This window comes from Oryzias latipes, chromosome 22 (assembly GCF_053564925.1).
Source record: "Oryzias latipes strain Hd-rR chromosome 22, Olatipes_Hd-rR_3.1".
Classification (NCBI taxonomy): domain Eukaryota; kingdom Metazoa; phylum Chordata; class Actinopteri; order Beloniformes; family Adrianichthyidae; genus Oryzias; species Oryzias latipes.
This window is the reverse complement of record NC_136258.1, coordinates 26,321,260-26,337,302: the sequence shown is the minus strand read 5'-3', so window position 1 is coordinate 26,337,302 and position 16,043 is coordinate 26,321,260. Positions and strand designations below refer to the sequence as shown.

At 43.6% G+C, this 16,043-nt stretch overlaps 1 protein-coding gene across 3 annotated transcripts; it reads right to left on the bottom strand.

Moving 5' to 3' along the window:
• syne3 (spectrin repeat containing, nuclear envelope family member 3) lies at window positions 1-15,561 on the bottom strand. 3 transcript variants are annotated; one of them, XM_023951388.2, is made up of 14 exons: window positions 15,438-15,561; window positions 11,169-11,339; window positions 10,465-10,637; window positions 10,076-10,385; window positions 7,552-7,707; window positions 5,900-7,480; window positions 5,494-5,630; window positions 4,449-4,623; window positions 4,155-4,337; window positions 2,920-3,063; window positions 2,052-2,186; window positions 1,890-1,979; window positions 858-893; window positions 1-741 (listed from the first exon to the last, which is right to left on the bottom strand). In XM_023951388.2, the coding sequence occupies exons 2-14, from the start codon at window positions 11,310-11,312 to the stop codon at window positions 556-558; spliced, it is 3,450 nt and encodes a 1,149-aa protein (XP_023807156.1). In that variant the 5' UTR covers window positions 11,313-11,339; window positions 15,438-15,561; the 3' UTR covers window positions 1-555. The 3 variants fall into 3 exon arrangements, with proteins under 3 accessions (XP_023807156.1, XP_023807155.1, XP_078797226.1); XM_023951387.2 differs by having other exon boundaries at window positions 11,169-11,343; window positions 15,438-15,544; XM_078941100.1 differs by lacking the exons at window positions 1-741; window positions 858-893; window positions 1,890-1,979; window positions 2,052-2,186; window positions 2,920-3,063 and adding an exon at window positions 3,071-3,227 and having other exon boundaries at window positions 11,169-11,343; window positions 15,438-15,544.
• Between the last annotated feature and the right edge of the window lie 482 nt (window positions 15,562-16,043).

Genomic DNA, 16,043 nt, shown 5'->3' with positions numbered 1-16,043 from the left:
TTTTATAACAAAATGTTCTCACTTTATTCAAAAAACTTTTTAAGAAGTTCCTGTTTCACAAAGTTTCACAAGGCAATGAACAATTTTGCGTTTTTTGGTTAAAAACTTATTTTTAAAAAGAAAACCACTTGATAAACTGAACCTCAAACAGAAAACCGTTAAAGCTACAAAATTCTCAAACCAAAACAAAACAATTCAAATAAAGTCTGTGCCTGGATGAAGAAATGGAAGTCAAAATTGTAAAAATATAAAGTCCATCTGAAATAGATCTTACAGTTATGTAGTAATACGTTTTCCCAAAAAAAAAAATATTTTTCTAATTCTGAAGGTATTTTAATTTGAAAGGGCGCAGGATGAAGCAAAAACCAATCGACTGCTTCAAACTTTAAACTGTTCAAAGCCTGAGAGTTTACAGTTTTTATACATTAAAAACTTTAAAAAATGTTTTTTTCTTTAAACACAGAAACAATGTTTTGCTGGAACAAAAAAGAGAAACCTAAAGCAGTTTGAACCTGCAAACTCAGACACCAGCGCCTGCGTGGGCTCTGCCTCTCCTCATGTGGGCGGCGGCCCGTGGTAGCGCAGCATGATGTTGAAAGAGCGGGCAAAGTTGTTGGTGAAGGAGCAACTGTTGCTTTCATCCACGAAGGGCAACAGGAAGGATGCGAGGAGCAGCAGGGCGAGGAGGAGGAACCACAGCAGGAGAGCCACGCGGCACACCCGCGCCAGCAGCCTAGGCTTCTGAACACACGCACACACACACAACAACTGAGCGGGTCCACAAACGCAGAACCAAGGCCAGCTCCTCTTCCTCATCCTCCCACCCTCCTCAGATGATGAAGACTGAAATAACTCACCAGGAAAGATCTGGGTTCAAGATTCCACCATGGTTTCTGAGAATCAAATTTAAGATAAAGTTATTTTGGGACAAATCTGCACACGTTCTCAAAAGTTACTGGTTGCCTTCATGAAGCTGAGAGTATTTTCCACATCTCGTACTTATAAGTATGAGCAGAATTTGAGCTTCTACTACAAAGAATATGCTAAAAGATTTCCTTGGCAACCAGGAATTACACCTACCATGCTGACAAACAAATACACATTAATGTGATCATAATGAGGCCGATATGAACCATATGTGGTTAAACGTTGATGATTAGCATCAAATAAATACTAGAGAGCAGAACAGAGTATTTTGCTGGTGATAGAAATCTTTAAAGAAGCACCTTGATAACTTTAGCAAACTGTAAACCGGCTACTCTGCAACAATAATAAAGTATATAAATAATAAAACATGTATGTAAAAGTTGGGCACCGTTGGCACCATTTCTTTTTGTTATTGAACCTGAAAACTGCAAATGCATTATTTGCTGTTGTGTTAATGTTGTGTGAGCACTAAGAAAATGCAAAAAACCTCAAACTTTTCATGAGAGAATGAAATATTTCTGCACATAAATATTTAATGAGAGGTTTGAGTGGATTGTTGAACACGGATATGATCAAAGAGTGTTGTGTGTTCCCAGACGAATGATTGACAGATGACAAAATGAAGTCATCTTCATGGATTTAATGAAGGACGACATTAGGGAGGTTGGTGTGAGTGAGGAGGATGCAGAGGAAAAGGCTAAAGGGAACCAGAAGGGAGTAGTCAATAAGCAGAAAGGAAGTATTTCCATTTGTGCTGCCACCTGCTGGAAATGTTGAAAACAGCAGCTTTTTAAAGTCTGTTGTTTCTGCTGCGGATTTGAACCTGCATTTATGGTAAATGGCATATACTCATACAACCCTTTTACTACCATCCTTGAATGCCCTTGAGCATGAACCAGCAGCTAATCCATCAAGCTTTGTTCTCAAATTTGACATGTCAAATGATTTGAAACTCCTCCCACCTTGGTCTTGTTAAAAAAATCTTTTCCAAGTTTTAGACGGAGGGAATCCTTGTGGTTTGACATGGTGCGAGTTTTTTCAAGTCGCGTCACCTGTAAGCAGAAACATGTTGACCTTTGGGTGCACCTTAAGAACCGGAGCAGATGAGGCTAGACTCTACTAACCTCAGAAAGCCCCCGCAGCTCACGCCAGTCATCCACCAGCCCATCCAACCGGTTCTTGTTTTCCTCACTGGTGGAAACCAGCGTCCCCAGAGCCGTCAAGTAAGCCATAAAGTCCTTCATGTCCGTCTGAAGAGCCTGAATGCAAACAGAAACCAACGAGTGAGCACGGCTAAACCCACATCAGCTGACCTTTGACCCACACAGAAACCTCTTCTGCTTCACAGACGAATGTTGTTTGGACCAAAGCTCCACATCATGAAGGCCATTCGGTGCGTCTCCAGTATGCTTTAGGGGCAAAGCCTCATCTTTGTAGTGAAAAATCCTTTTTCACAACTATGCAGGAATAAAAATAAACCTTTCCCTCAAAACTGTTATCAAATAAAGGTATAAGATCAGCATTAAAATATTTTCTAAATTTAGATCTGACATTTATTCTCATTATGTAACCAACAATCTGGAAACTGAGGTGACAAAACTGCATAATACCTGATAAATACTTGATAAACTTAATAAAAACTAAAAGGTGAACAATAAACAGGGAAATAAATGATTAAAAAACAGATTTTTAGCTTTGTCTTTTGTCTTTAATTCATAAATCTTTGAGAACTAAAAAAGTAAATATTGTTTGTAAAGAGTTAAAGAAGAAAAAAACTAGAAAATATGTAAGAGTTCAAAAAAATAGCCCATCTAATAAAGTTAAATTAAGGTTTTAACTGTTTTATCACTTCTTTTGGTGTAAACGAATGTTGCATAAACCAAATCGAAACAGCTGAGATGGAGGCGCTCGTCTCAAGAGGTCCGATCACTGGACTGATGCCTGAGGAAGCGGTGCGAAGCCTTCAGAGACAGTCTGATGTAAAGAACTCACATGTATCTCCAGCGACTGGCTCTGAAGGGCAAAGATGTCGTCCTGCGGGACTTCGGCTGCCTCAAGACGCTTCCTGAAAGCGGCCATCTTGGCATCAAGCTGCTTATATGCAACATCAAAGTCTTTGGTTTCCAAAATTAAACCCTTTAAGAGAAAAAATACATCATTTTTACTTCCTACATGGAAGAAATTGCTGGAAGTTCTTGATCACCTTTCATCAGGGGTCGCCACAGTGAATCAACTTTCACTGATTTGGTTTGACAGATTTTTACGCCGGATGCCCTTCCCAACACAACCCTGCATTTGAACTATAAATTTTTAAATAAGACAAAATTACATTTTTTCATGACTTTAAAAGAAAAATTGTTTTCTCCTTGGAAGCTTATATTTTTATGTGTTAATTTTGGAATGGAGTGACGCCTGTGGGAGTCCTGCCGGGATTTTTTTCAAGCTCAACAAGCACCGGCGTTGGCTACAAATTGCTGAAACTCTGCGGTGCGCCGCTAAAGTCCCCCTCGCCGCCATTGCTGGAGGGGAGCAGTTCCCCTGGAAATACAGAGGAGCAGAGACACACCTCCAGCTGGGAGGTTTTTCTTTTATGCTTTGTCATTAACAAAATAGAGAATATTTGTGAAAAAACTCGTGAAAATCTAGCAAGTAAAAAAAAAAAAAGAATTGTCAAATGGACAGCAGTGGATCCAAACAAGCAAAACTTTTTGGGCTACTGCATAGAAGGGAGACTGAAGTGCAGAGACAATATCAGAGAGGACACATGATAACAGTGTGAAGCCTGTGATCTGCCCCTATTGTACTGAACAGGAACTGTTTATACATGTGGCACAAAGAAATCTGTGATTATCGCCTGGAATTGTTTCTTGCATTTTCATTCAAAAACATGTTCGTTAGTTTGTTGAAAACAGATTTTTTTTTTTTAAAGTTACACCTAAAACTTTTACTCTACGTTGTAAAAATTTTTTGTTGAACATTTCTGGGGTTTTCACTGCAAAATGTAACCTTTTTTCTCTGCAGGAATTTTTGGTTATTGTACTTTTATTTTGTCTAGTGTGTTACTACAACATGGGAAGATGACAAAAGTGCTACATGGGGGAGGTTGTGCTGACATTTTTCTTTTTTTACCAAACAAATAATATTTAAACTTAAACTCAAAAAAGCTGGATTATATCCTTCAGTCCTGGAAGTGAAAAAAGATGAAGATGCATGAGATGCAGTCGCACCTGCAGCCGGTCCTTCTCCTGGAGCAGCTGGTCGTTCAGCAGCTCCTGCCGTCGGATGGCGTCGCTCAGCTCCACCAGCAAGTCGCTGGCTTTGTCCGGTTCAAACAAGGACTCGAGCAGGTTGTCCTTCTGCTCCAGCTTACAGAGACGGTCATGTAGATCATTACTATCCCTCAGCAAAAGCTACAGATACAGATAAGAGGTGGTGTCAGACAAACTAAGATTTTAGAAGGATTTCGGTTGATTTCTGTTTGGGAGAACTTGATAAAAGAAATTTGTGTGCATAAGTGTTACCTCCATCCTTCTGACAGGCTCTGCGACCTGTGAGAAGTCGCTGATGCCTGCAGATGTCTCCAAAGCCTCAGAAGCGTCGCGGCTCCAGTTGGCATATTCCTGCAGCGGTTCCTGCAGGAGGCTCCTCGCCCTGGACTCAGACTCCGAACACAGCCGGGTTGCTCTGGACTTTACACTGCCACACAGAAACACAAGAAACGTTCTTAAGAGTATTTACAGCATGGAGGTTATCACTGTGTTTTTGCACTGAAACAAAGTGTTTACATTGAGCTAAATTAGGTTAGAGCCAATTGAAGTCCAGTATGTGAGACTGCAACCAAACCAACAGCAAGGAGTCACGTTTAGTCAAAAGTTTTAAATGAGTTTGAAAACCTAAAATATTAAAGTTTCTATCAGCTAAGTTAGTCAGTGATGGTTTGGAATTAAACAGCAGTATACAGTAAACTTTCAATAACCCAACAAACTATTTTAATGATCAAAAATGTTAAAAACAACTTTATAAATGCAGTTTTATTCACACTAGTGCTCAGAAGTTTAAAAGCCTATACAATGCTATTCTTAAGCCTTTTATGATAAACAATATCCATGTTTTTGATAACATATCACCTTTGGCACACAAAAGAATTTTTTTTTTTTAATCAATTAATATTTGTTTTTTTTTCTGAGCTCTTTTCCAACGTAGAAGTAAGACTCGATGTCGTCATTTCACGACGTTATCCTAAAGTCGACCTCGGCGGTGTGTCTGCGTTTTGCCCACAAAAACAAACAACATCCAAACTTTTGCAAAGATGGATGCTTCCTATGTTTCCTGTTTCCTATTTATCAGCTCATCTGTATCAGTGCCCTGTGCATCAAGTGCCTTAAAATATGTTTGTGTTGTAAAATCTGTCATTCTCTTGATCATATTTTAGTTTTGATGCTATATAATTATTTTCTGTAAGATAAGTTCATTTTGCCCTTGTCAAGACTTGAAAAGCGCTTGAGGTTTTTGCGCGTTTTGCCAAGTGTCTGCTGGTTTGTGTGCTTCGCTCTCTATTCCTCATACCTCTGAAGTTCAACGTCCAAGGCCAGCACTTTTTCAGAGAGGAAGCGAGAGTCCACTGGGAACTTGAAGAGCTCATTAAGCTGAGATTTGAGGTTCTCCACCTGAGATTCCTGCTCTTCCAGTTTGGTCCTTGTATCCTGCACTCACAAAAGATATATATATATATATATATATATATATATATATATATATATATATATATATATATATATATATATATATATATATATACATATTCACTACTGTCTTGTCTTGAATGTTTTTTTTCTATTGGATCAAAAGCAAATAATTTTTGAAAATGGACTAACAATGACATCCAGTGGTCAGATTAGGAATTGCAACAATCTCAAATACAGATTCTGTTGAACAAACTTAAGTGCAAAGATGTCATGGGAACAAAACCAACCGTGAAGTTCCTCCACCTGCCCACTATCTGCTCCTCAATGTTGTATGAGTAAGTCTGAGGGTGGTCCAGCTCGTCGTCCAGGCCCTTCAGCAGCTCCCTGAGGAATCCAATATCCCGTTGCAGTTGCTGGCTCCGGTCTGTGTACTCGTTTAGGGAGTCCTGGCTTTGGGATTGCGAGTTATGGGAGCCCAGGATGTGGGAGTCAAGGTTGGAGGACTCTAGGCTGTGGGAGCCCTGGCTGTGGGAGCCCAAGTTGGAGGAGTCCAGGCTGTGGGAGTACAGGTTGGGGGAGTCCAGGCTGTGGGAGCCCTGGCTGTGGGAATCTGGGCTGTGGGAGCCCATGTTGGGGGAGCCCAGGTTGGTGGTGTCCAGGCTGTGGGAGCTCAGGCTGTGGGAGCCCTCGCTGTGGAAGTACAGGCTGTGGGAGACCTGGCTGTGGGAGCCCAGGTTTGGGGTGTCCAGACTGTGGAAGCCCTGGCTGTGGAAGCCCAGGCTGTGGGAGCCCTGGCTGTGGGAGCCCTGGCTGTGGGAGCCCAGGTTGTGGGAGCGGGAGCTGTGGGAATCTGGGCTGTGGGAGCCCATGTTGGGGGAGCCCAGGTTGGGGGTGTCCAGGCTGTGGGAGCCCAGGCTGTGGGAGCCCTGGCTGTGGAAGTCCAGGCTGTGGGAGCCCAGGTTGGGGGAGCCCGGGCTGTGGGAGCCTTGGCTGTGGGAGCCCTGGCTGTGGGAGCCCTGGCTGTGGGAGCCCTGGCTGTGGGAGCCCGGGCTGTGGGAGCCTTGGCTGTGGGAGCCCTGGCTGTGGGAGCCCTGGCTGTGGGAGCCCTGGCTGTGGTAGCCCTGGCTGTGGGAGCCCTGGCTGTGGGAGCCTTGGCTGTGGGAGCCCTGGCTGTGGGAGCCCTGCCTGGTGGTGTCCAGGCTGTGGGAGCCTTGGCTGTGGGAGCCCTGGCTGTGGGAGCCCTGGCTGTGGGAGCCTTGGCTGTGGGAGCCCTGGCTGTGGGAGCCCTGGCTGTGGGAGCCCTGGCTGTGGGAGCCTTGGCTGTGGGAGCCCTGGCTGTGGGAGCCCGGGCTGTGGGAGCCTTGGCTGTGGGAGCCCAGGCTGTGGGAGCCCTGCCTGGTGGTGTCCAGGCTGTGGGAGCCTTGGCTGTGGGAGCCCTGGCTGTGGGAGCCCAGGCTGTGGGAGTCCAGGCTGTGGGAGTCCAGGCTGTGGGACCCCAGGCTGTGGGACCCCAGGCTGTGGGAGCCAAGGCTGTGAGAGTCCAGGCTGTGGGAGTCCAGCCTGTGGGAGTCCAGCCTGTGGGAGTCCAGGCTGTGGGAGTCCTGGCTGTGGGAGTCCTGGCTGTGGGAGCGGGAGCTGTGGGAGTCTGGGCTGTGGGGGTCCAGAATGGGGGTGTCTAGGCTGTAGCCAAGGGCTTCCCCTGCTTCAGACAGCTCCTGCCTCAACCGCTGCCAGCCTAGTCTCAACTCCTCAGCCTCCTCTTGCACCGCCTCCGCCCCTGCAGGAGACGTGTTAGCCTTAACTCCATCAGCAATGACTTCAATACACTTCAAAGTCTTCTCTTTACAGGCCACGCTATCATCCAAAGCCTAAAACAAAAGATAACATGCATTAATGCTGTTCTGGTTTGAATGAACATATTGTTTTTAGTGAGTCTCACCTTAAATGCTTTGTGTTTTCCCTCTTTCGGCTCGTCCTGGATCATCAACTGAGTCAGCTGTTTGGTTTTGGACAACAGGAAGGCCTGAAACTTGTCAACGTTGTCTTGGTACTCGTAATGTTCATCACTGATCCTCTGAAGTAGGGCCAGGCGCTCCTAAAACACCAAAACACAGACCCTCATGTACACAAGTTCTGATTGGACTGTAAAGCACTTTCACTGTCACATAGAGGAACACAAATCCACACACTTTCTCCTTTGTTTCCACAATTTGGCAACAGTCTGGGCTTTTAGCTTGTAGCACTCCTTCTTGGGCTAGACAGCATCTCTTCCTTTCGGAGACCACCACAGGTATTGTGGATTGCCGGCCTGACTGACACCAGAGACTTCAATCAGAATCAATCCCCTTTGCCTGCTTTGGTCAAGATAGGGTTGAGCATGGGTGTTTCTTTTTGCCACCATGTCCTTTCATCTGGCAGTTATGTTGTTTCACCCTTAGTTATTTCTTCCTGTTGTGTTTACTTCTTTTTAGCACCATGAGTGTGGCAAGGGAAGGGGATGATGACACCTGTGCAATCTACAATGCTTTGAGTGTTAAAATCATAGCGCAGAGTACGTCTTATCATGTGTCTCTGCCTCTATTGCAGCGTTTCTACAGTGTTTGGTCGCCTCATATAATATGCCGTTTCGTCAGAATTATGCCAGACATCAAACCGGTCCGTGGTGCATTTAAGGTTAGGGACCGTTGTTGTGGCGGACTGAGTTGAACTGGGTGGCAGTTGGGTGGCGTTATAAGTTCCGGAGTTCATTGAACGCACCAAGCAGAGATGCTGATTGGACTTCAGTTCTGTCACTTAGCCTGTCCTTGGGGAGTTTGGACCAATGGGGTTCAGCTATGGGCCGAATAAGGGAAATAGGAGGGGTGTTGCGGGAGCGGTGGAATAAAAGTTGGGAGAAGCTCTCGGCGGGAGAGATTGAGGAGTTGCTGAACAAGTTGTATGGTGTCGGTTACGGCCTACAGTAACCAGAATAAAGAACCTTAAAAGAGGTTAAGTCTCCGTGCCTCAGTGAGGGAAAGGGACGCTGTAATATTGTATGGCTCTCACGGAATTAGATTTAAAAATATGTCATGCTCTCTCTGCCAAAAAGGTTCCCAACCCCTGCCTTAGTGTGAGTTTCTGGTACTGATTCTAGTAAAATGAAAGAATCAAAAAAATTTTTTTTCTTTTTAAATCAATAATTGACAAGGAAAAAGGGTGACATGCAAATAAAATCAAAAAATGACTCATGTAAACCGTTACTGGTTTACGCTAACAGCTACTGTGAACAAAGAAATTTTTTAAAAATTTACGTTTTCAAGTTCCATTTACACTTCCAGCCAGACTGCTGCACAGTCCACTTTCTGGTATACTTGCTGCTTTTGAAAAAAATATCAATTCCCCCCCCATTTATAATGGTAATGTTGAAGTGTTTTAAAAGTCCATAATCCTGTGTCATAAAAGTACAATCAGCAATTAAATAAATGAAAATAGAAACTCCTTTTTTTAACAATAGAAAACTATTATGATATTCAGTCAGCAAAGCAGGGTTATCATTTGATAAAGGCTCTTGCATTTTAAAGAACTTCATCAAAAATTAAAGACAGCTGACTAATTTTTTCACGTTTGCCGGTGTTTCATACATAGAAGCTGATGTGATCACCAACACGTGTGTAAAGTCATGTGACCTTTAAGTCTGTTCCAAACGTCCACATCCAACAAACCGTTAAAATCTAATATCTGTAAAGCACCAACAATGGCTGATATTTAATACTAGTTTCATTATAATGGAGCTTTTGCCCATTTTAGTCTTATAAACAAATGTGATTGTGATCATCACTGCAAAAAAAAGATCGAGTTTCTTGATCAGAGTTCAAAAAATGAAAATGCAAAGAACAAATTCCACATGTCTTAACAAACTGGTTAGGAAGGCCGGCTCTGTCCTGGGCTGCACACTACAGTCCATGGAGGAGGTGGCCGACAGGAGGATGTTTTGCTTAAGCCAACATCCATCATGGATACCCCCTCCCACCCCCTGCACCAAACTGAAGAGGCGCTGACCAGCTCCTTCAGAGACTGTTACCCCCACAGTGTAAGAAGGAGCTACCTCAGGTCATTCCTCCCCACAGCCATCAGACTGTACAACACCGTGTTACAGTGACACTCCACGGACCCACGGCTGTTTTGTTTTTTCATTCACTCATTTATTTTACATTTATTTTGGTTTAAATTTAATTTATTTGAGTAAAAAAAAAAGGAGTTTTTACAGATGTTCCTCTGTCTTATCTATAATGTTATTCTGAAGGTCACTTTATCCTCTGCGAATGCCACTTTTTTTTCTGTTTGCATTTCTGAATGTCTCTTTTGCTGCTGAAGATAAAAGAATTTCCCCATTGTGTGATGAATAGTGTTTATCTAATCTAATCTAATATCTTGTGTTGTGGTCACATGACCTAATGAGACCCACAGCAGTGCTTCAGCCTCACCTCACTTCTGTATTTGATGTCATTGTAGGACTCCTGCAGACTCTCCTGTGTCTGTGAATCAACGCTGGGGTCCTGGGTGGTGCTGTGCAGCGTCGCCGCCTCCTCCAGCAGCCTCTCCAGCATCGCCGCCTTGCCACGCACGTCGCTCAACAGCACCCTCTGCTGGTCCGCCTGCCACAGCTTCTCCTTGGCTCCCACCTGCTGCTCCACATCCACGTCCAGGCTGCAGCGCTGCTTTTCCAGCCACAGAACAAACTCCTCATAGGCCTTCAGGTATTCGCTCCAGCGGAGCCACACCCACTCGATGCGGCTGCAAAGAAAAACAGATCCACGAACCACGTCAAAGCAACCTGCAGCCGCGTTCATGCTTGACGAGCTGCTGGACTCACCTGTGGCAGTGGGTGATGGACTGTTCCGTCTCCTCCCACATGTTCCTCAGCTCTTTGAGCTTCGCGTTGGTACTTCTATGCAACTCCTCATCTTTACTCTCCAGAAGACTCTGCGCTGCCATCTGGGCGTCCGCCAGCTTCATCTGGCCTTCATGTTTTGACTGATAGATTTTCTATTCAGGACAGCAAACACATAAATACAAAAACCCTAAAGTATTACTGCAGAAACACATATGAATACTCAACATTGCTATCTTTAAGTCTACTAACAGGAAGTTCCATAATCTTAAACAGTGTAAGAAACCTGAAAAGATGAACCTGCATAAAACTAACCGTCAAAACTGCTTAGAAAACAGACAAGCACTAAGTTATGGAAGAACATCAGTTACACAAAAACTTGTGTCATAACTGTAGGACTTCAGAACAGAACAGGTTGGATCCTGGGATTCACTCTAAGTGTTGGGTGTAGTTGTGTTTCTGAACCTAAGGGAAAAAACATTTTCAAGTTTTAAAACTTTGATGTTAGGTATTTAATTGAGCAAAACCAAAAGATTTAAACATGTAATAACTGAGAACAAGTGAACTGTTCTTAGACTGAAGACAAAATTTGAAAAAATAAGATGTTAAGTCAAAACTGATTTTCCAATTTGATGGTCATAAAATGTTAAAGAGCCGCATTGGTTCCTGTTTATCAGACTGTTTACCTTTGTTTCGTCAAGTCGGACCTTCAGGGCGTCACGGGGCCCCTGTGTGTCGTCGTTGGCCTTCAGCCTGTCCTGAACATCCTGGATCCAGGAGAGCGCTGCCTCCAGGCTCTCCCTGAACTGCTGCTGTTCCTGCTGAGTCATGGCAGGGCCTGATCCTGCGGCTGCAGTCTACCTTGATCAGGAGTAGAGTTCACATCTGCTTATAGCACCGAACCGGACAGCTTTAAAACCTCAGGCTGGTCTATTCGGAACCAAGGTACGAGGGGAAATGGAAGGTATTATAGGACATCAATGATTGGATGATGACATTTGAGTTTCCAGGATGTTTTGCCTGAACTGTGGTAAAGAGCTGATTGATCAGTCGGTGAACGTGGGTTCAGGTTAGCTGCTCTTGAGGCAGCTGTGTCCGAGTCACCAGTGACATTCATCTTTTTGATTTAAGGCGCTTCATACCAAATAAGTTCTGGTTGAAAAGGTGAACAAACCTCACCATACAGTCACTGATGTCCCATAATACCAACGCTTCTGGTTTCCCATTTTTGAATTTTTCATTTGGAATTCTGGTAATTCCTTGAGTTTTTCCAAAACGTTTCCTTTTTAGTACGTTTCATTTATCTGTCATTGTGTTTGGTTTTTCGTACTTATAAATTAGTTTCTAGAACTTTGTTTGATTTCTAAAATGTAATGCTTTAATATTTGTTTTGCTTTTATAATGGCATCTTTTTTTAAAAGACCCACTAGGCGGGGCCACTAGTTTGTTGTTCTACTTCACGTCCATTTGTAGATTAGATCCATGTTTTCCTCGTCCGAGCTGGCATTTAGCTCCAAACTTTAAGGCTGGACAGCTTCGATATTGCTCACCATTTATTTCTTTTTTTGCACCTCTAATGATAGGTTGGGGGATATAAAGGGGCTATAGGCTAGCAGCATAGCATGTAAACAGAGAGCTCTCAGCAACAGGAAAGGGAAGGGGGGCGGGGTTGCTCTCTGCCAACAGTCCCAACAACCCAATTGGTGAATTTCTAATGAACCACTGCCGCTCTGCAGAAACTGTGGCCCAAAAAACGACAGGTTTATTAAAAAAAGTGGCATAATATACTTTATAGACCATCTAGAACACTTTTAAATTGGATCAAAAGATGATTTGTTGATGTGATTTGCACTTCAGGGCCACTGTAATCAGATGAGCATAAGAGCTGCACATGACCAGGTTTTTTTCCTCCAGAGACAAACTCAAATCATCGGTTTTCATATTATTCACAAATTCCAGAAGTTCCTACCAGCTTTAAAAACAAAGGCAGTTTTGCTTTAGGTCAGGATTTGCTGCTGCACACCTGAAAAATTGTTCACCCTGAGTTCTGCCGTCAAATAGAAGGCAGACGGGCGCCACTTCTTTTCCAAGAAGGGGCCATAAAATGCAGAGAGAATGAGCCAGCTTCCCAGTGACTCACTTTACCCACCACAACATTCTTCAGTGCCAACATCTGCTGTTCCAAAGCTTCTGATGCTGCACAGAAACCTCCTTTAAGGTCTCTCTGGGATTTATTTACTTTTTTTTCTTATTCCTTCTGACTGATCCTTGAAAAAGGTCAACTTGGACCTTAAATAGTTCAGATTTTCCTACATTTATTTCATTCAAGCCCTTTAAAAAGTCAGATACTAAATAGGTAAATAGAAGAGAGCATACATTCTTACTTAGAAATGCTTCTTAAAAGCGACTAAATCTATAAACTCAATGGTCTCAGCAGGGTGGGTTTAGGTACGGTGAACAGAAAAACAACATCGAGCACTCTGTGGTGGCCGTATTAATCATTTAATTTTTATTCAAAGGGTAAAACGTCTGTTGGAATCACTTTTTCACAGGTCCACTTTTAGACACCATCAATGTCAAGAATCCAAATGTTCTGATAAGTACTTAAAAGCTGAAATAATATTATAATGTTTAAAAAACATGTATTATTTTATTTATTTGATGGACTAATTTGTCAACCTCTCACTTTCTGGTCGGAACAAATCAAGGTCTTCTATCTTTTCTTCAATTTGTAAGATTTTACTAAAGAAAGAGAAAGAAACAAAAGTAAATAAATGTTGGATGAAAACAGTTCTCTATGGAGCGGCATCAAATTCAGAAATGGTCTTAAAATGTCCATTTTCTGCCCCTCCCTTTGCCTTTCCTCTCTTTCTTCTCATTCCTGGCTGTATCCTTGGATCTTCCTTTAAATATTTTCTCTTCCTGCACTTTTTGGAAGTGTGGCAACAAATTTCCTGCTGTCTCCTTTAGGGTTGTGCCGATGGACGATATCATCGTCCATCGTGATGGGTGACTGACATCCCGATGGAGAGACCACCATCGTGATGCCACGCCCCCGCCACGTTGGGCGTCGACACCATAAGCCGCGGTTACATGTACAAAATATCTTGATGGGATCAATGGTCGGATTAGAATCCAACCGTGTACATGGGCCCAGAAAAATGTTTTTAGATTATAAAAACGTTCACTAAGGTCACAATTTCGGTCGGAATAAATCATTCGCACATGCGCAGTAGGGTTTGAAAAACGGAAGGATATAAACTCCGCCGAGCGGCTTTTTTTCTTCAAACTTTATTGTATGTAACAATTCAATACAAAACATTGTTAAACAGCGCCGAGCGGCTATATACATTGACATGTCAGCTCGGTAAAATACGAGATGATCTTCTAAACGTGCTTTTAATAATGTTACGGTTATTATGAAACACCTGTTCGCTCATCATTTGAATTTTAATCCGTGTGGTCAGTGCTTTTTCTGAACGAAGCCAGGATTAGCAGTATGCTAACACGGGCTAACAACATTAGCTTTGGGTGGTGCTGCTTGCTGGCTGCACGTAAACATGTAAGAATAACATCAGCCTTTATTTAGTCGGGACACGACTGGAAACACAAATCGGCGTGATTGTTTGAATGTTTTCTAAGGACTGAGTGACATTTCTGCTTTGAAGCTCAAACCGCTGTGTGTGCTGACGATCCGAGCTGTGCACAGACACACACTTTTAGACCCGGTTCTGAGTTCGGTTGCTTGTACCCCTAGAGCTGCGGGACGGATCGCAGCCTTAAATCTCCCACACATATCGCTCATGTACCCCCCCCCCCTCCCATCAAACACAAAGCTGTAAGTCCGCACTCCCCCGGAAGTGCGGGAGCGGACTGCTTCTTTCTATTTTGTTTGTTACTTTTTTTGTTAAAGTCACTTCCCTCAGTTTATACTGGATCATCGCGGATTGGGAAATAAAACGAAAAAAGCAAAAAAACGAATAGCAGTTATATAAGAACGAAAAATGTAAAAATACCCCCCCCCCCCCCCCCCCCCCGACGATGTCATCGTCCATCCCGATGGTTGACAGCAAACATCGTCAACGGCCAATTTAAGGGACATCGCCCAACCCTAGTCTCCTTGCCTGTTTCCTTTTTTCTCAGCCCGTAATTAAAGCCTTTTTCTTTTTGTTTTTGATCTTTTGGAAGAGTGTCTGCTAGCTAAATTGATTGATGGAATATTCCATTGCTGGAGAGTTAGGGGGGAGATGAAACCGTTTTACATGAGCAGTTTAATGCCATTCAAGTTATTATTATTTTTTAAATAAAAGAGCTACATAGCCATGGAAATGATCCATGTACTCCACTCTCCAGCTGTCTCTTCACCACAACGGACCGGTACAGCGACCGCATGATCTTCCCTCCCACCTGCACAACAAGATGCCAAGACACTTCCACTCGGGGCAGGAGCACTCCATCCACCTTGAGAGAACAAACTCTCATGGAAATTATTTTAGAAATATTTGTTTTATTAGCTTGGAGCCCCTAAAATGTTGGGGGGGGGGAAGGGGGGGCGTACCCCCCCAGACAACCGCCTACTTTGCCGGATGGTAAATCCGCCCCTGCACTAACTAAGCAGACCGGAGAGGCGGCGATTATCAACCCGAAACGGAGAAAGTGTAACGGACGTGTGTTCGTGTTTCTACGTAACTGCGTGGCCGTCTGCTGCGTTCAGAACCGACTCGGAGCGAATGGTTTGCGTCTTCGCGGGCTAATCTCATACAAGGGTTGAGATTGACAGACAGGAGGCTCTGCGCCGCTAACGGTCAAATCGCGACCGGAGGACAGGACGGGTCCGGCCGCGCAGCCCGCCTCACCTAAAACAAGCCCGGACACGAGCTTGCAACATTTCCCGATGCTCTTCAGAAGAGGCCGAAGCCGCTTTTTAATTTAAGAAAAAAACGTGAAACACTCACAGCTTCTTCTGTTCGAGCTGATCCCCGTCCTGCTCCGAGGAACCGAAAAGTTACAGCAAACAGGAAGTGGAGAGTCACGCTGCCTTCAGGGACACCTCGGAAACGGCGAAGTGGCTGGAGATGTTTTCAATGAAGCAGTAATAAAAGATACTGGAAATTCTGTTTAAACAAAGCCCAGTCGCAGTGAACTCCTTCTCAGATGTACATATAGTTGTAGCCGACTGGGAAGAAATGCTCTGCCCAAGTAAAAAAGGCAACACATTTTATTCTCTCTGCACACAAACATCTCACTTTCGAATCATGCCATTCATCATTTCACAATCCCTTTTGGCAAAATGTTTTTTTTCGCACCCTATAATTAAAATCACATCTAGAAAGTATTGCCAAGCCTGTTTCCTTTGAAAGACTCGCTCAAATGAAACTGGTGTTCTTGGTAAACATGTTCTTGTCACATTTTTCTCATGATGGAGAACATTTTTTGCATTTTGCATTAAAATTGCTTCACTGGGTGCTTCTTTATTCTAATTCAAATCCTTGTGAATCAGGAAAAGATGCAATATGCACATAAGCTTTGTGGAACAGATGCCAACACCGCACAAGAAGGGT